General features: G+C 36.4%; 1 protein-coding gene across 1 annotated transcript in view; it reads right to left on the bottom strand.

Moving 5' to 3' along the window:
• Positions 1-4727: 4727 nt before the first annotated feature.
• Positions 4728-21456, bottom strand: part of cngk (cyclic nucleotide-gated potassium channel) — a 64344-nt gene continuing 47615 nt past the window's right edge. Inside the window, exons 11-15 of the mRNA XM_081390435.1 lie at positions 17487-17601; positions 17273-17409; positions 16446-16511; positions 6080-6212; positions 4728-4912 (exon numbers count right to left, since the gene is read on the bottom strand). Of these exons, the coding sequence (XP_081246561.1) occupies positions 4788-4912; positions 6080-6212; positions 16446-16511; positions 17273-17409; positions 17487-17601 (576 nt within the window). The 3' untranslated portion in view covers positions 4728-4787. The remainder of the gene's footprint in view (positions 4913-6079; positions 6213-16445; positions 16512-17272; positions 17410-17486; positions 17602-21456) is intronic.

Genomic DNA, 21456 nt, shown 5'->3' with positions numbered 1-21456 from the left:
AGCAATACATTTTGCTAAAACATCATCATTCATTCACACACACACAGAAAGGCAATTTAAAAATGTCTTTTTGCGAGCTGTGGTAAACAGCGCGCATCTCTGCGGCTGCCGTTCATTCATTCACACGGAAACGCGATTAACTTGAGAAGGAAAGAAAACTTACTACAGTTTTCCTCACTCAGTCGGATCCTCGCTCCTCGCAATACCCGAACTCTGAGGTAGATTCTCCATTATTATTATTCCTCACAGCGCTGCCAGATGGTGTAAACACGTAGGCTACAATGATATGATTAAACTTGTGTTTTCTCGAGCTGATATGGGGGGCGTTCACAGGTTTGCCTCAGTAATTTGCGTTTGAATAGCACGCGCTCTCCGTGGGCGGGTTCACATTACATTTGAATTAGCTCTAATGAGCTCGACTGGAATCGCTCTCTTTTAATACAGATTTCACAAGATGAGAATATTTGTTTTTTATATAAATTACCTCATTTAAAAGAAGAGAATTCAAGCTTCATGCCTGTGTGTCTGTATGCCTGTTTGACTGAGTATTCGCTGAGTTATGGTTCATTTTCGGACGCGTTTCAGAATGGTCTTCACTGACAGAGAGAAGGCAGAACTCGCATCACGTTTATTTTTCTTTATTTGGCAAAAAGCACAACACTTTGTTTTTATTGTGAGTATACACAAAAATAATACACATTTAACAGAATCGATTGATGTATGAAACTTGCTTGTAATATCAAAGTCAACAGAGCAAAATTAATTTCTTTTGAACTGAACTGAAAAAAAGCGAGCCTATCGCGCCGGCGCGATTGTCGACCTCAGGGGGTTAATAATGTAAAATGTTCTCAGTAAATTATATTCTCGCTTCAATAATTCAAATGTAAAATCATATATGATGACATTTATTACAGTGTAAGCTAAAATAAAGTTTTATTATAAATATAGTTATTTGGAGGTTAGTTTTTTCCACATGAAACAAACAGTATAGACTATACTGTAGAACAGTCTAAAAATACAATATAAAAATTGATTGTACTTTTTATTACATATGTGTACCTAAAATGTATGGTCAAAAATTTGATGGAAACAAATGTTTCTAACTTTGAGTTTGATGCAATTCAGCAGAATGGCACATATATACAAAGACACATATATTAATGGTACTTACCAACACCTGTGATAGTCGTAGTTGTCCAGTATGCTGCAACTATATAATGATCGATTTTGGACTCAGTAGGTTTAAGTCCAGCATTCCATGCCCATGATTCCTCATAACATCTTAAAAATAAATAAAAGGTTTGAATAAAACTGAATTTCTATAAAATAATTCTAAACCTATAGATTTTTTTTCCCTAGGCTAGCACTGTAATAAAACACACTTACCTTTCTTCACGGCATGCTGACACGTACAATAAGCCAGAACAAAAATGCACATAGAAAATCAAGAGGAGAAGGCATTTTGCTATCCTTTGTTCATATACGTTTTTATAGATGTCTTTTTCATTTTGGCTGAAATGCTTATAAACCTGAAACCACAATACAATTGATATGATGAGCATCAGGATATCAACTCAACTACCTATTTGAACCCCAGTTAGTCCACACCACTGATCTATATAGAATGACTGGATAGCTCATGACGTCATAAACAGTGAAGCCACCGCGCCGCCATATTGGTATTCCCTAGTGAGCTCACGCGTTCTATTGAATCAATAGGAAATTTTATGATTTGACTGAGAAAACATTGCCTAACGAGACACAGTTTTTAAATCTAAAGTCTCCTGTATATTCTCACAACGCAAACATCCTAAGCATTTAAATGGGTATTTGTTTAAAGTCGGGAAATTTTTCCTGCTTATTAAAAAACGGCAATTTCTTTGCAAAAGGAATAAAAAGCTGTACGAGAACTAGTCAGCCTTCACCGAAGAGCTATCTTCACAGGTAAGAAAAACAGTTTGATAATATTAATTAAATAGTGAATGCTACTACAGACCTATATTTGTGTGAATTGGTGAATATTCAGGTGAATATTGTTTTGTGGCCACGAATTAATAATACCTCAGCACGTTATCTTGTGGCCACGTTGTAATTCGTTCAATCAAAATGAGGGAGGGAATTAGTTCAACGTGTCCACGATTTATTAAAACGAGGGAACAAATAAGTCGTCGTAACAACGAATTATTTAGATCAGTGGAAAGGGCGCATAAGAACAAGCAGAGAGAGCCCCGGCCGCGCGCGCGCGCACTCTCACCGCCTTCACACAACACGAGCGCTGTATGTGTATTGCTCTCTCTCCCTCGCGCATAACATCAATTGACACAATAGTAAAAGGTCGGAAGACCGATTGTGTTTTATAGATTAGTAGTTTGTTCATATAAAGTGTTTGATTAGCAAGTACATGTTCAGGAAATGCATAATACAAATTGTATGGGTTAATGTAACGGTAAACGGAGTCTGCACGAAGCTCGTTTGAAGCTGTCAAACGGTTTCGCTATTGCACACTTACCGTAATTGTGATTATTGCTGCTCTGAGGTTTCTTATAGGCTACTGTTGACTGTTTTATCGTTGTTTTTGAAGAAGCAGCAGCATTACTCTTGCCTCGGAGAAAACAAAACGGGCATAGCGACAATTTTGCATTTAAATGATTACTTATAGGGCTTGAATTACAACCTTTGGGCAGTTTTTCTACATCCTTTTATGAACGTCGTTTTACACTTGTTTACTGCACAGCGGGTCATCTTAAAAGTGCCGTCGGAGCTACCAATCTCTGTATTATGGGCGTTGGAGCCCTCTGCTGGTAGGGAATCGTAAGATGGCCGCTCGAACACTTCCGGTGGCTTCACTGCCTAGTGGCAGTTTAGAACGTGATGAGCTATCCAGTCATTATATAGATCAGTGGTCCACACACTAGTTCTACAAAGATAAAGTCAACTTTAAGGCTCTGCAATTTTAATTTTTATAATTAGTATTACAACATATCATCCAAATTTGTTTTAAATAAATACTGTACATACAAATATCTAAAATACCTTGTGAATCAGAATCAGATTGACTAGGCCTGAAATTCTCAAGTATTCTGTACCGCCGAAAGCAAAATATATAAATTCTATGGGTAAAACTGCAATGACATCATAATACATGTTCCAAGACCTTCGATACGCTTTAAATATTACTGCAAAATCTGTTACGAGTCCTGGAAAACAAGAAAGAAGGAGAAAGTTTTAGGCATCATTGCAACTAATTAATAAATTTTATATTTCAGATTTCATTTTCCTATATAATAGTGATTTTAATTATATTTTTAATAATTATAAAATATAATATATGGTTATAGATAACCACCAGCCAACAACGGTAAAGCATTTACTTTTTCTGTCCACTGGCGCAGAGTGAGCGAGGATAAATGTGCATTGCCAATATATTCAAATGCGTTTTGGATGCTGTCATTGTGACTGTGGTTGGATTAGCAAACATGAGCAACGTGAGTCAGTTGAGCTTGTAAACTGTAAATTTGCATTGTTACAATTTTGGTAGTATATATCAATTAACAATGTTTACTCTTTCTCCATGTTGCCTGGATCAAGAAAGCTTTATTTCTCACCAAAAGTGATGAAAACTTTTGACAGCTCCAGGGCTTTCATGGAAACTACAGATATATACTTGTATCCCTGCCCATGGACACTCGGATCGTCAGTATGGGCGATACCAAACTTTATTAATTCACTACAATACAGATACTTAAAAAAAAAAAAACTTAATGATATCAATAATAATTATTTCTTAAATGGGTATGTGATTTTATTTTGTGAAATATTTAATTAAATATTATCTTTCATCAACTCACAAACCCCCATTTGGGAAACCCTGGTCTAGTGTATGCATAGCTGCCAACTTTTGAGTTTAGCTTGGAGTGAGGATTATGGAGTGAGGATTATGGAGGGGGAGGGTGGTGGTGGGGGGGGGGGTATTGTCATAAGTGTATCGTGATTGTTAAAACATTTTAGTACTTAAACTGAACTTTATTAGGTTTAGTGACAACATGTTACAATGTTTACACGGCACAATTTCTGGTAAGCTATGTTTTTTATTATTGCTTGACACAAATTTCACGATTTCAATTCAATTAAATTCTTGTGATTTAATTTAATATTGACTCATTTGGATAAATATTAGGTACACAAGATAGGGATTAATTTTCTAAAGAAAAAAAAAAATCTCACCTAATGCTGTAAACATAGAAAGCCTTATCAGCTGGTGGTGTGATTTAAGGTTAAAAATAACTCAAATTAAATATAATGTGTTTTTTTATTATAATAACAACTTTATTTAATGATGTAAGTAAAAATACAGTAACTTTGTTTTGATAAGCCTTTCTCTGCAAGCATGTCAAAAAATAAGCCGGCACAGTGATTAACTCGGACACTTAAAAATGGCACTTCATGACAAAAAGTTTGCTGACCCCTGATATATCCTAAAACATTGGTTTTGGAGATTTTCATGTTTATTTACACGGTTTTGAATTCCCTACGGTTCACTTTCTGCTACTATGACAGTTTAAAGTGATGTAAAAACAGTTTTGGAATTGATTAAACGTGTGACGTTAATGCCGTAAATCAGAGCTGTTTGGCTAGTGGACAGGTACAATACGATTCGTGCAATTTAAACCAAAAAACATTTGAAAATCAAACTTTTCATTAAAAAAAGTGTTCTTAAACTGATTTTTGAATAAACATTTTACAAAGATTTTTTAATTGAGCTTTCATTACAAAAACGAACATGTACATTAAACATTACCATCTTCTGTAAACAGGCCAGTGCGAAGATTCACCAGTATGTCAAATGCAGCAACAATGTTAATTATGCCATCAAATGTAAAGTAATTGGCAACCGAGCCTTCACTGAAAAACACTAAAATTGACATTGATATTAGACAAAACATTGCAAACCTTAAAGCTACAGTCCGTAACTTTTGGCGCTTTAGCGGTTAATGAACAAACTGCAAGCGTCTTGTGGAAGAGCATTGTAGCCGAAGCTACTTCTCTCTGTTTATGTCTATGACGAGTCACGCATGTACTGGATACTCCACAGTGGTACGCCCCGACCGGTCTAATATAGTCTGAGTATAAACACTTATTATAGGTGTACCGTAGTGATTCAGGATAAGACAAAAACACGCTTTGGAAAATGGATTCATGATTTAAGGCGGGCGTACACGGTGCGAGATCGGTCGTGAGATATTGCACACGTTGCGAGTCAGTTTAACTGATAATCGCGTCAAAGCAGCTGGTACACGGCACGACTGTCCTGCACGAATTTTATCCCGAGCCGGCAGCAATCACGTGAGCTTTCGCGCTAAACACAGAGACCGTCAATGTTGCATGCAGGCAAAGCTTCAGATGGAAAAAATGACAGAAATGTGTGTGCAAATGATTTGTTGTAAAGCAGAGAAAAGTAGCCTTTCAACATAAAAACTTGGGAGAGAAAGAGGGAGAGGGCTGTGTGTGTGTGTGTGTGTGTGTGTGTGAGAGAGAGAGAGAGACAGTGTATGCGCACGCTGTATGGTTGCTGCCACTGAGGTATAGCTCCATCGACGTGGTTGTGTATGATTTGGCAATAGGGGACAGCTGGTGAAAATCGGGGCGACTACCCGAATTTTTTAAACATGTTTAAAAATTATCGGGGGGTCGGGGAGGTGCTCATAACGTGCTCGGCTCGGCTCGGCTCGTAATTCCTCTCACACCCTGCGAGCCGCGACCATGCGAGTATCACCGATTCCACTCGATTTCTCCCGAGTGAAAAAAATCATCTGCGAGCTCGTAAAAACAGCGAAAATTGCACCGTGTACGCCCGCCTTTACTTGCTTATATAGATTTTGTAAATTTTGAAGACAAAAAAAAAGTTACGGACTGCAGCTACAGAAAGCCCAAGCACAGTTATTAAATGACGACAGTATTTTTTAAAATATGTTCAAGGTTGTACTACATTTCTATAATTTTGTTTTTATAAATAAGGTTTTGTTTAATTTTTCAAAGTGAAATATAATGATGTAAACCTCTAAATCAAACAGAAACGTACCGATTAGGTCTGCATTGTTGGTGAAAAAAAAAAACCATGTCTTCAGGAAAACTGAAACAATGATGCACCAGAAATAAAACAACTTCCAGACCTTTACAAAAGCATTGTCAGGATGGAAAGTTGTCTTCCAAAACTAGAAAAATGGATATGGCAAGTAAATATTAAATGGCATAACAATTCAAATACATATAAATTGTATATATACACACACACATATATATATATATATATATATATATATATATATATATATATATATATATACAGGGTTTTTCCTGGCTCAAAATGAGGAAGGTGGTAAAATCGTAACACTAGGGGGGTCAGGGGGCATGCCCCCCCCGGGAGAAAATTTTGTACATTTTAAAGATAAATTCCTTAATCTGGTGCACTTTGAGTCACTCGAATCTGTTGTTAAAAATAAATAATAATCCACCCGCCAACCACCCATATTCTTTGATTTAGATATCTGCATCTGATCATCACATTACAATTATTCAATTAAGCATGATAATATGGTAACATATCACACTGAAGTAGGCTGATTTTTAAATTAACATTTATTTAAATTAAAAGTTCTTCTTTTGGCAAGATTACATTTCCTTTATAGCCTAAACAGAGGCTTTACTCCCTTTAAACTTAAATTGTCAATGTTTCATTTTTGAAAACACTCTTATCGGAATAATTTTTGTACCTTTATAAAGAGCATTTTCCCCTAATTTTATTTAATGTATGCTCTAAATTTCATTTCAAATTCTTACATTTTATCAATACATTCAATTAAAATAATAAGACACTAGGCTGTTACCAATCAAATTAAATAATTTACATTGAAAAATTATAACTGTATTAAATGAGATTATGAGATTGTTTTAAATATTTTTTGAATATACAAATAAGGAATGTTGAAAAGAATGCAACTTTATGAAACTAAACCGCCAGTAGGAGGCGGCAGGCGGCCGTCTTAATGAGCGAGTCATTGAGTCATTCATTTAAACGATTCGTTCAAACGGCTGATTTATTCAGAATGAGGCGGTTTAATAATGGGTAATTGAATCTTTGACTCGAGTGATTAGTTCAAAACGCTGAATCATTCAGTAATGAATCATAGATGCGTGTTGCTGTGAGATGCGCTATGGTTCTATTGTTTGGAACTATTTTCTCTGCTGAAACAGAACAAAAACAGTCATTGCGTCTAAAAATGTAAGTAACTTAATTGTAACTATTTGTTTATTGAACTGTTATGAAATCAATATCTCGGTTTCAATCGTGATGGCATTCAGGAAAACAGCACTCTGGTCGTGTGTAGCCTATATAACGTTATTGTTTCTTAACTATAATTAATATGTTATAAATAACGGCGCGAACCTCAACAGCGCTGTTACCGTCCGTACATTAGGTAAGTTACCATGATGGGAGTTCCGTGTCTTTATTACACTCAACACATTATAATGATTTATCTGTCTTCCACCCTTGATTGAATGGAATGTTGTTATTACTTGGCCCGCTCGACCCGCGGATTATGATCCGTGCAGCACTATGGACACAAGCGGGAACCGCAACAGAACCGTCACGGTGGAAAAAGTGTATAAGCACGTGACTGTCTGTCCGAGTTTTGTCGAGAGGCGGAGGCGGCACGAAATTTGACGGAGGCGGCCGCCTCATAATTGTCTATGCAGGAAAAACCCTGATATAGATATAGATATATATATACACACACAAATATATGGGCCATTCTACAGAATTGGTTCAAACTGCTGTCCGACAACCAAAAAAAACACATTTAAAAAGCATTTAAGTATTCACAGGGATGCAAACACATGTATGGTCAAAAAAGAGAGAGGTTATCGAAGCCCTCGCCCCACGGCAAATATCCAGATACTTACATAATTGTGATGAATTTAATCCTTTGTAAGTTATCATTTTGCAGTGCAAGATTACAGTTAACACCTTTAAATATTACATAAATGTATTTTTATTAAATTTAGTGAGTGTATAAATCAGCAGCAAAAAGTAATTCTTGAAAAGATCTGCACAGTACTTTTATAAAATCTAAACATGTTAATAAAAACAAATTACTATTAGTACTCTTATAAAATGCAATCAGGCAATAATAATAAACAGTGCAATTCCAAGAGGGTCCTCACACCATTGGTGCTCAGGCCCTAATCATACATTTCACAATTTTATATTTATATACAGAGTAGAGGTGGGCGATATATCGTTTAGACGATAATATCCAAATTGTTGTCTGGACGATATGCAAAATTGGGATATCGAATATTTCATAATTTGTACAATCCGACCCCCCAAACATGAAAAGAGCTGAAAGAATTTAAAGAGAAAACAAATAACGCACACAATAACCTTCTAAACAATTATATGTAGCGATTTTTAATACTGTAGGGCAGTACTATTCCCGGAAGCACCCTCCGAGTGGCCCAGCCCATGGTCCCGCGTCGTCAAAAACGCATACGTAGGCTAAATTCGAAATAGTGCGCGCAGAAGCACATGCGCAAAACCGTTTTTAAAATGATATATTAATTATTTTTATTTTATCATATGTCATTTTACAAAAGGACATTTTACAAACCGTTTGCGCATGTGCTCCTGCACGCACTTTTTCAGTCAGAACACAGCAATCAGAGGAGGACGCGCTGAAAACTGTAATGCTGTTCTCTTCCTTCATAACTCGTAGCCTACTGAGAAGGTTTGAGTTGCAGAGGAATTTGTGACTGTTTCACCTGTTCAACCACATCAAAGTTTCGTAATTAGTAAGTCCGTGCTTTTTCTCTTCTTTTTTTCTTATGTGCTGAAGGGCCGCTGTGCCTTGGTGAAACGCGAAGAGCTCTTTTCCAAAACGCCATAAACCTAAAAAGCTGCCTCAAAGATCCACCAAAAGTAATGATTATGAATATGTAAAGTAATGCAATAAGACATTTTAAATTGTTTATTAATTTCTGTGTCGGCTGCAAAGATGAAGTTGATGATAGGCTATGACTCGCGATCTTCGCAGTAGGCTGTGAACGCAACGGAGAAATGCACATTTATTAGGCTACATAGTTTTATTTTGTTTTGGATGGATTTGTTTAGAACCAGATTTCTGTAAATCTATTTCACATTTTTTAGGCCTGTGAGGCGAGTAGGCAACGGTTTGGTTCATGATGATAATCTCCAGTTCAAGCACCGGCGCCTTATGTTGTGATTGCTAGCCTATATTTGTATTTTAATGTAAATCCAGGAAATTGGTTAATGAAAAATTTATTAAAATTAAGATACAATTAATACAAAACGAAATTCGTTTTAAAGAAAGGCTTTGTGCTTTTTGTTTTGAGGTCTCTGTGAAAGTTTGAAAGTCTTTAGTCTTTTTGCCGCTTTCAGAGCACTCGCGTCCATAATGGAGAACTGACACGTAGCCTAATATTGTTTTTTCCTCATAAATGCAAACACGAAAAATAAAAGAGAAAAGACTTGGATTTATATGGATTTATAGCGTTTTGGGGAAAAAATGGATGGATTTATAGCGTTTTGAAAATATATATTTTTTTACTTTGAATTTATCATCAACAATATTGTTGTTTGATTTAATAATCACTGTTGCAAAAGGTGCCTAGTTCCGTTTTTTTTTTTTTTTTTGTAAGTGGAAAAAGATAGGGGCTTCCTCAGATTCTGTTTAGTTAGCTCCTTTATTGTTTCTTTTATAGCCTACATAGGTAAAATGCAGCAAGTCAAAAGACCAAATGGACTTTCTTTGCCAGTTTGCACACATTTCTTTGAAGGATGGCAAAAATATCGTCTGAATATCGATATCGAGTTATTGGAAAAAAATATCGAGATATTCATTTTTGTCAATATCTCCCACCCCTAATACAGAGTTTCTGCAGGTTTCAGTAAGTCAAATTTAAGACCTTTTTAAGAGATTTTAAGACCATAAAGATTGAAATTTAAGACCTACATGATGCATTATCCAAGTTAGATAGTTACCTCGAAATCATTAGAGTATCTATCTATCTATCTTTCTATCTATCTAGGATTATCTGATGTGTGTGTGTGTGAGAGAGGGAGAGGTAGATTTTTTTTATAGAAAATTGTACTTTTGCATATTATATTGTAAAAACACAATTATTGTTGATTTTAGTTGATCATAGTTGATCATAACAAGAGAGGAAATGATGAGATGTTTAAAGTGACCAAAATTATCACGGTTATCACAGAATCCTGTTCAAGAAGTACTAATACTACAGAATTAAGTCAATTCAACAAGTTTTATGTCGAAAAACAGCAAATAACAAATTGATTAGCATCAATATGCACTTTTTGTTTACGTAACAATAAAATACCATTAAAAGTGATGGCCAGATTCTGAGAGTGTCTTGCAACATGTTATCTACTAACATGTACAAGTTCAAATAAAGTTTTGACAAAAAGGTTTTATACAAAGATAAACCTCATATTTCAGCCTTTAAATAATTTTTTTATAAAAAGAATGAGTCAAAAAAGATAAATTACTGACATTTATACATTAGCTTATATTTATTAGTAGTGTTTGGGTGCACCCCCATCCTTCATGTTGACTGAGCTTTCAATGTTGTTATGAAAAGGGGTGATTGGTTGGTTCCTGTCACATGACCTGCGGTGCGTTTGCGGCATTCTGAAAAGTTTATATTTTTTTCATCTCGTTGCGTCTGGTAAAAAAATTAGTGCGTCGCTTTAATTATGAGCGCGCTTGCTGCACGCCTACATTTGAACAAACTTGAGCGCGCAAAAGACGCGATATGTGAACGGCCTCTGGCGAGCTAGCTCATATCAAGCCACGAGCGACTGGAGCTCGCGAGCAACGTGTTGGAGACCCCTGCTAGAGCTCCGCTTTGTAGGCTACAACTCGATACTTTTTTGCTACTTTGTAATAACTTTCTGCGGCCAGCGTTTCTGGAAATGAACGAGGGTAAACACTTTTTAAGACCTGACTAAATGAAATTTAAGACCTAGGATGAAAATCTGGCCGTTTTTAAGACTTTTTAAGGCCTTAAATTTAAAGTTCAGAATTTTAGACTTTTTAAGACCCCGCGGAAACCCTGTATATATGAATGTCAAGAATTCAGAAGTGTATAGCCTACACTACACTACACAGAAATAATATACAATTAAATTATGCTTATTTTAAATGTATTGTGCAGGCTAGGTATAAAAAAATATAGGCTTTTAATAATCTTTCAGTGCGCAAAACCATGATAATATGAAACGCTTCAAAATAGAGAACACAAAGCGCGTATGCGCATCGCGGATGCAGAATGATGTGCTCAAAGCAACATTGAGTCACAGTGTGCAGCGCTGCGCTGCACAAGTGCGCATTTAAAAGTTCACGGCACAAAGCGAAGAAATGTCGAGCGCATAAATCCTAGTGTATATCTGTCCAACAGTTTATTGATCATTTGTTTCTTCACAGTTTTAAATTCCAGGTATTGTGCGTTTGATGCAGATTCATAGTCCTTGTGATGTGTGTGATCTAGCAGGCACACGGTAGCGAGTCGTTTAAAAACAGCAACAAACATAAAATACACATACACAAAATAAAGTCATTTTATGCAAATCCACAGCCTTTTATCTACAGATCAAGCATTATAATGTGAATATATCATATTGGAGAGAGTTTTACCGTGCATCCTGCTGTAACCGGACGAGGCGCGCGCGCTGTTTGACTGAATGGAGAATGATTGACAGCCGCAGAGGAGGGAAAACGAGTTTCCGTAAATGATGTAAATAGTCTTCTGTCCCTCACATTAAGCTATGGAATGGCTTCAGATGACTTCGTGAAATTATAATCAGACGGACCCTCTCAGACCCAAGTCACCCAAACTGACGAGAAAAAAGTGTGAGGCGCCAAAAAGCGCGCTGTTTGCATCCCTGTATTCAAATTTTAGATGTTTACTAAGATCCTTCTGTTATCTATTGAATCCCACAATAATATTTAAAATATAAATATTAATATATATATAAAATCGTCATGTATTGGGTACTTTCAATTGGGAAGTGGCTGACCCGAACCCTAACCCCTAAATTTCATCTTGCGAAAATTATATTGATTTTAAAAATATCTTTTTGATTTCTTTTAAAAAGCAAAGTAAAAAAAAAAAACATTTTATAAAATAATCAACATTTTAGCAGTTATACAAATCATTAGTATCTTGGTATGTTTTAGTAGTGTTTTAGTATGTGAGTTAAAATTCTGTATTGTGGTCGTTACCAAAACATTACTGTCAATACCGAAAATGTGCCGTCATGACCGAAACATGCATGTTTTGCCTAAAATAAAGTATTCTGAATTATCAACTAAGATGTTATTATAGTGTTTGGTTCAATGTAGGGCTGCATCTAACGATTATATTTGTTGTCGATTAATCTATTGATTATTTCTTCGATTAGTCGACTAATCTAACGATTATTTTTCCGATTAATCTAATGATTATTTTTGGGATTAGCTGATTTATCCATTGGCAAACTTTACAATAAATAAGTACAACAATATATCAGCTGTATTTTGAAGAGGGTAGTGCATCTGTATATTATTTTAACATGAAATCTATGAATGATGACAAAAAAAAAAAATATTTCAGAAAGGGTAATTGTCATTTTATTATGAAATATGCGAACAGGAAGCATTTTAAGCTTTTTTAAGCTTTTAACTAATGGTACTATTTCATAAAATGTAAGATACAGTCACAGGCCTATTTAGGAAATGTGTTTAATATAGTCTGTTATTAATTACCGTAGTGGGAGTATGATTTACTCAATTAACCCTCTGATGGTCCTCGGTCATTTCTGACCGAAAAATTTTCTGTTTTGAAATTTTAAAAATCACAGCTTCATCGGAAGGTTATGAAACTTGGTGACTTTTCTGGCATTAGGTATGTGAATTAGGGCTGACTTCTAATAGTCGAGGATTCGACGATTCGATTCGGAGAGGTCTGATTCGACTATGAACCTCATAGTCGAATACATGGGCGTCAGTTTGGTTTGAAATGTGCTGGGGACAGAGACGCAGTCGCATTTTCAGAAGGGCTGGGTACCATTTTTATTTTATTTTTTCGCTTTCGCGCAGGTCATGTTTTGAAAGATGATGTCCTGTAGCTTACTAATGTAAATAAATAAAAATGTATTCAAAAATCTGCTTCACATTTTCAGCAGGGCTGCGGAGCGGCTGTGAGTTGACTCCACACGGTTCTCATGCGCGTTAAAAAGCTTTACGTGGTTAAATGTACCTAAACAATGATTACCAAATTCCCCTCTCATGTTGCTCCTCATAACCACTTAAAATGGTAAAAAAAAATCGAACCCAGAGTCCAATTATTATGGACGCTAACTGATATTAAGCGTTTCTGCTTCACATTTTCAGCAGGGCTGCGGAGCGGCTGTGAGTTGACTCCACACGGTTCTCATGTGCGTTAAAAAGCTTACGTTGTTTAATGTACCTAAACAACGATTACCAAATTTCCCTCTCATATTGCTCCTCATAACCACTGAAAATGGTCAAAAAATCGAACCCAGAGTCCAATTATTATGGACGTTATCTGATATTAAGCGTTTCTGCTTCACATTTTCAGCAGGGCAGCGGAGCGGCTGTGAGTTGACTCCACGCGGTTCTCATGGGCGTGAAAAAGCTTTACGTGCTTTAATGTACCTAAACAACCATCACCAAATGTCTCTCTCATATTGCTCCTCATGTTTATGAAATGTTATGATATATGTGTGATATATATGTGTTTTTTAGCTCTTTTTTTTGAAATGGAAAAAATCTAGCTGCTATCTAAAAAAAAAACAAAAAAAAAAAAAGGTTCGACTATCAGTCGACTACGGCAAAATCTAACGAATCAGATTCGACTATGAAAATCCTTAGTCGAAAACAGCCCTAATGTGAATACAAAAAAAAATTTAGGTCATGATCCGAGCATGCTAAGTGGTCGTAAACAAAAAGAGTCACACTCGTGGTCTTCGGTCAAAAATGACCGACCCATAGGAAATGAATGGGAAATTTACAAAAACACAAAAATTCTCTGAATTTTTGTCTGTACAATCTACAAATCGGACACGATTCTAAAAAAAAGTACACCGCAGTAAAGGGGTGACACTCTACAACATCAAGAGTGCAAAAAATTCACACCCACCCACACACACATACAAACACACGTTTATACACATACACACCAATAAATTCAGATTACAAAAATCTGTTTTGAATTTTTAAAAATCACAGCTTCATCAGAATGTTACGAAACTTGGTGACTTTTCTGGCATTAGGTATGTGAACACAGAAAAAAATTGAGTTCATGATCCGAGCATGCTAAGTGGTCGTAAAAAAATTAGTTATGATTTTGGTCTTCGGTCAAAATTACCCCCATAGGAAATGAATGGGAAATTGACAAAAACACAAAAATTCTCTAAAAATCAGCCACGATGCAGAAAAAAAATGCTCAGCAATGAAGGGGTGAAGCTCTAAAACATCAAGAGTGAAAAACATAACATAATTAATAATTCTAATTAATATATGTATATATAATTAATATAATAATTATTAAAATTATTAAAATAATAATTAATAAAATGTTATAAACCTTGGCAAAAAGTATTATTTGAGAATTTCTAAAAAAATACATTCAATCCACATCTTAAAAGTAAGTAATTTGGTCCAAAAACAACTAGAATTCACAAACATCTCCATTTAGAGCTATACAGGCATCTAGTGGTAAACCCATGCAATAACTTTATTAATAAATTGATGAATTTTTTTTAATTTATTTTTTTCTGAAAGCCTAGTCTCTATTTTACCCGAAAATACTGCATAGAATTTTATTTTTTTTTCAAAATCAAAAAAACAAACAAACAAACATTAATTTCAATGGCAAAAAATGAACTATAAATATTGCATAAATATTAATAAGTTCAATCAAATTGTCTCAAAATTCTAAATTAAAAAGAATAAATATTATAGAACAAAAATAAATTGCATTGGTTTTTACTGGGATGGAGGAAGTTTCATTTTTAGGTGTCCGGTCATTTATGACCAGGAAGGCCCCCAGTGTGACTGCTAAACGAAGACCATCAGAGGGTTAACTTGTCCGAAAATGCACTTGTGTTTATCTGCAAAAAGATTCACCTACACTAGATTGCAGCCTAGGCTACTGTTAATGTAAATATAACGTTTGTCATTTGTTTTTAAAGTCTACATTAGTCCTGCGCGGACTGATGTATCTGATTTGCGTTCAAGAAATCAACACATCTGTCTGTGATTGGCTACATTGTTCAACGCTGCAAACATGTTATAAATAGATAGAGACTCTGGCCTGTAAATCGTTTCTATTTTGTTTGTTATTGTTGCTTTTGTGCAACAGATGAATGACAATTTATTTGTTTATAGATGTTCAATTTATAGATAATTCTATTTTGCGGGAGTCTCGCGAATCGTTTTATTCTCCCGCCAGCACACACACACGGGTGCATTACCGCCCACGCCCGCACTCAGCCATCAGATCCATATTTCCGCGCCGCACTCTGTTGCGTTGGGTCCCGCGGGAGTGCAGGTCTCCAGTCTACATGTGCATAACTTTTAAAAACCATAGTTTAAATTATTCCCATACTTTGGATGATCGTGGTCTGTCATTTTCACCATGAAGCAGAAGCCGCCATTACTCGATATTTAAACGTAAATAATTAATGTGACGCGTCGATGCATTTCATGCGTGTCGACGTATTTTCATAGTCGACGTAATCGATGACGTCGACGTGTCGTTGCGGCCCTAGTTCAATGTATATTCAAACTAATGAATCCTTAACTTTGAAATCAGTATGATTAACTTAATTCATTTTATAAAGAAAGATTGGGTTAAAAATACAACAAATCTTATAAATTGCTTGAAATATTGTTAAAATTGTAATTGTTATTGATTTACCTGTGAAAACTTTTTGTTTAAATAGCAAAAAAATATATTTACAAGGATAATGTAAACAAAATATTAATAGGTCAATATAAGGCTTCTTATTAAATGATTTATTATTGTGTTTCGGTAGTGACAAATGTGGGGAGAGGAAAAATATTCCAAAACTTTCTGAAAATACAATATGATAACTGCACAATTACTAGAAATGTGTACCTTGGATATTATACAATTTGCATACATACAAAATTTGTGGAAAAAGGCAAAAAAAAAATCCAACTCTGACTTTGAACCAATTCTGTAAAATGGCGCATACACACACACACACACACACACACACACACACACACAAACACACACATATATTATTCAAAAACAGACATTTATGTTAGATGCGATTCATCAATTTGACAGCTCTAATATAAATCCACCAAACTCACATGAACTTCAGGAGCCTGCTTTGAAACATATTCCAAGAATGTACCAAAAATCTTCTGATCCCTTGTCTATAACAAAAGTGTTGCAGTCATTTAGGACATCTGTACAAATATTGTGACAATACCCTAACAGGTTTTCAAAGGGTTTTTACCCTAAAACAAAACTTGGATCCATTTCAAAAATAGTCAATGACAATGTTTGTATGCACATTCATAATGCGATTATAATGAGATTTAGGCAATATTGGGATTACATTTCATCTTATGTACACAGTACCTCAATCAAATTGATGCGACATAATCGTAGTAAAATATGTGCCGTATGCAGATTTTAATCACACTAAACATGCATGTAAGCACTTATAAACACATCGCACCTACTCCACTCTGATCAAAGTGTGCATGTGTTACTGACGTACACGGATGATGTTGTCATGAGCAGATTCGTAAAGATAGCGGTGAAGAAGGAAAGAGTTCATGTTGACAATGTTCACAACATTAATATAATGCAGTATACTGATGGTCGAAAACATTGGGGAAAAAACACCAGTGTCACTGGTAAAAAATCCAAGTCTATAGAAATGTGTTTTGCATTTGATGAAGTAGATTAAAACAGTGGCCAGTAACACACCTACTGTATGTGAATTAATTATGCGGTAAATAGCGGTAAAAATAACCACAATTCTTAGCAAATAATTAAGAATAATGAAAATTGCATGTAAACTGGAGTGAAGAGGTTTGCTTGCGTCATGTAAATAACTTACGGACCAACTTGTGCACCAATAATGTGATTATTATCTTATGTAAAACCTAGTCCTTCAGTCACTAACCTCAAGTTTGATGCCCATGTCCTTTTCAAATGCAACATTTTTTGGGACGGAGGCAACTCCAAATGCACATGCTTCACGTAAGGGATGCTTGAAGTTTTGAAGAAGTTTCTTGGCAGCTGTGGCAATCTTAACACCAGCTTTAGAAAAAGATATGATCATTGTCCCGAAATTGAGAATTCTTCATAAATCCCAAAGTATTCCAAAAAGTTATTACCTTCAGGGTACTCGGCAAAGAGTGAAAGCAAATCCTTGCGTTTCAAAACAGTAATTTCACACAATGCTGCTGTACGGATTGTAACATTTCTAGGCATTTTGTACAGTAAATGGAACTGGAAAAGAAAAATGTTTAAAAAATATACAATTGAATTGGGTTTTCAAAAAACAACATACACGAGAAAGTGTTCACCTCTTAACAAAAAGAGATTATTATTGTTCAAATTATATACAGGGTTGCTCCACACTAAAGATTTAAGGCTTTTTAAGGGCCTGTTCACATATCGCGTCTTTTGCGCGCGCAAGTTCGTTATTTCAAATGTAGGCGCGCGGTATGCGCGCTCATAATGGAAGCGACGCGGTCGCGGTGCGACACGCTCGATTTTTTCCAAGCGCGTCCGCGCCGCATCGAGATAAAAACATCTCAACTTTTCAGAATGCCGCAAGCGCACCGCAGGTCACGTGACAAGAACCAAGCTTAGCAACGACAGACGCCTCCGGAGCGCAACCACCCAAGCGCTTTGGAAAAAGGAGAACGCGACGCGCCTAGCGTTTTCTATGCGTTTTTAGGCGCGATATGTGAACGCCGCCTAAGACCTTTTTAAGACCTGAAGAAATAAAAATTAATACCTTACATTAGGTATTACATCGTCGCAATATTGACAAAAATATATCTCGTTATTTTCAAAGTTGTGTTGATAATAATTAGATGATATTATACTGATTGTGTTTTAGTACTGGTACCCTGGCTGGTTTAGGCCTGTTGTTGACAGCAGACTCACAAAGATATTCATATTATTCATATTCTATGCAGTGGTCAGTTCACAGCAGTGACAGAAATGAACATTTTTATGAAGGGGCAATATTTGTCACCTTAAATTGATTTCCAGGGGCATTTTCACCTATATATGGACATTTTTTCTAAACAACAAAAAATCCACTTGTCCCAGATAAGTGTTACAGTTTTTCTCGATTGCTTAAACACATTTCTTGAAACTATGCCTCGTATTCTCAAAACTATAAACACAAATCCATAACGTCTCACCCAATTCTCCAAACATCCTATTTTCAGGTCAAAATGAAGCTCTACACTCAAAACCATTCACTCTTGCTGAAAAACCAAACTTTGCCCTCAGACAGGACACACAAGCCCTCAAAATCACACACACTACAACATAGTCTAAGACACTGGTGCAATAAATTCAAAACAACATTTCCAAAACTGGTAAGTTATGTTGCTTGTGGTTCCCCTCATCACAAACCTTTTCACATGAGGAACACAAAAGACACAACCAACATTGGCACATTTTTATTCATACACAGAAAACACACACACACACAATTTTTTTTTGTTCCTGTTTTACTCTTTTTTTTTTTTACTCTTTTTTTTTTTTATATTTACTTACAGTAAGATGTGTGTGACCAACATATGACAGTAAAAGAGCACACACAAACCCTATTCTAATATGGAATTCGAATTGTATTGGAATGGTAAAGAGTGTTGGGACGTAACAGGAGGGCCTCCACTCAAGGATACAATAATGGATACGTCTAAGAATGTTCCACATATGGTTGAAATACCATCATTTGCCTAGAAAGATAACATTCTGTGAGTCAAGACTATAAAGGAGAAAGGATGCCCTCCCTTCACTGTCACACTCTGTGTCACTCTGTGTGACTGTACAACTGCTGGCCTTTTCTTGCAAGAAAATAAACCTCATCAAAGACTATTGGAAATGTTTGTCTCTTATTCAGTGATAGAATTTTGTTTGCCACCACACCTCCCTGAAGGTTCTCGAGGCGATGGTAAAGCGACTTAAATTTGGCCTTACTTGTAGCCGAGCCTCCCTCATAGTCATAACATTGATAAAGACATGGGCAACTAGAGTGGCTTGAATTTCATCTGAGACTGCTTGTCTTCTTGCCCTTCCTCCTCCTCATTCTTATCCCTCTTCCTTGTCTTTCTGGATCCATTGTTCCAAAACGCAATAAACTGATCTGGGCCCTTTTATATATCTATTGAAGTTCTGATTGATGTGTGTTAAATTTTGACTCTTAGTGTTTCCAGCTGGGTAATTGTGTGCTAACTGAGCTGAAGCTGTGCTGACTTGAGTGAACAATATTGAGTGCTAGTGCTTTCTAAATGACAACATGGTCTAAGCAATGAGAAATGAAGGGATTTGTGTGTTGAGTTTTGCAGTGACAGTTCAACAAATCTGACTCATGTGTCAAGACAGGGAATAGTGTTTATAGTTTAGTGAAATGGGTGTGCTTTTTGATAAATGGCGTTATGGTTTTGAAATTTTAGTTCAAAAGCCTGGTTATAGTGTTTAAGCAATCGAGAAAAACTGTAATGTCGAGCCCATACAATATGGTGGAGCCCTGTGTTCATTCATGATTTGTTTCGTGCTGTAAAGCGGAACAGGTGGTCTGTTCATGTGCCGTTTGCTTGAACTGAGGTTCAATAAATAACGGAGTCACACAACAGAGCGCCAAAAAGGATTGCGACAGCTCGAGAGACGTTTATGGTCTCCGAAACAATTCATACTTTGCACGTGACGTCACAAGTACTGGCTGGGCGGGCAAGAACGTCGTTCTCCAGCAACGAAACCCAGTAAACTAATCAAGGATCTTGCCAGGACGTCGCCAGTTTTACTATACAAAAGTTGGTGTTTTGAGGTGTAAACGACATGCCAGATAGTTGTTGTGCGATGATGAGATGAGATAAGCAACCTTCACAGTATACACGTCTGTGCAGTGATCATTCCATCACTCCATCAAAGGTAATTTCAACATTTGTTTGAATACAATGGGTGTATGATCATGTAATTAATCGTGTCTTCAAGTTACCCTGTAGTTTCGTCAATCAACACCACCAGCTGGTTCGGCGAGTCAGCTGTTTGTGTTATGAGTCTAAGCTAGGCTAACTGTACGTTCACACCCCCGCCAGCGAGAGCAGCAAAATTCATTGAAAATGAATGACTTCCGGGCACTTTGACGCTCTCGCCGGTGGTGGTGTGAACGCACAGTAACAGCTGTCGTCTTTTGCTAACAACAACAAATGTGTGTGATAGGTTGCTTTGAGGTTTATGATATCTATGGTTTTCAATGAGAACCAGAGATGACCCAACAGTAGAGCTAGATTATTTACGGAGGAATTATTACTGCTCGATTATCTTAAAAAACTTGTTTGCTTTACACAATTTAGCTACCTTGGAGTTAATCCTAGTCCATAGTTATGCAGCTAGCTCGCTAACAGACTTGATAGCTACTAGAAAGACCTGGAACTACAGGACTCTACGTTGAAAATACCCGTTTGTTGCCCGCCAGGTATCCATGGTTGTCACGTGACTGCAAAGTATGAATACGGCCGAAATGTTGTGATGACGCAAACAGAAACCGCAAACTGCACGTGCTTGTCTGAAGCAACATGTCTGCGGTGTGGACGTATTTCAGTATATCCCGTGAGAAAGACCCACGGACAGCGATTTGCAAAACATGTAATGCCGAAATTTCAAGAGGGGGTGCATCTGCAAAGACTTTTTCCACGTGGGGTTTATCACCTGAAATCCAAACATTCCGATCGCTATGCTGAATATGAGAGGAACGCGGCACAGAAAAGGAAAACGCCTCCGAGCAAACCCACTCCGTCTGTGGCGGACGTTTTTGAAAAGGCAAGGAAGTTTCCCAGTGATGGTGTCAAGGCAAAGGGCATTACACAAAAGATGTGGGATTTCGTAGGCTGATCGAGCACATTGAGCCCCGTTATGTCATGCCGAGCAGACAACATTTCTCAGAAGTGTGTTTACCTGAGCTGTTTAATGTTGTTGCAACTCACGTCCATGAGCATATAGTAATATATAGCATATAGTTCACTTGTTCTGAATGCACTTTCTTGTAGTAGTCCTACAGAGAAAAATTTAAAATGCACTTGACCTAAATTTACATTACATTTACTTTTAAAACCTTTC

The sequence above is a fragment of the Scardinius erythrophthalmus genome, assembly GCF_964197995.2.
Source record: "Scardinius erythrophthalmus genome assembly, chromosome: 17".
NCBI lineage: Eukaryota > Metazoa > Chordata > Actinopteri > Cypriniformes > Leuciscidae > Scardinius > Scardinius erythrophthalmus.
The sequence above is the reverse complement of the archived record's forward strand: the minus strand, read 5'-3'. Positions and strand labels throughout refer to the sequence as shown.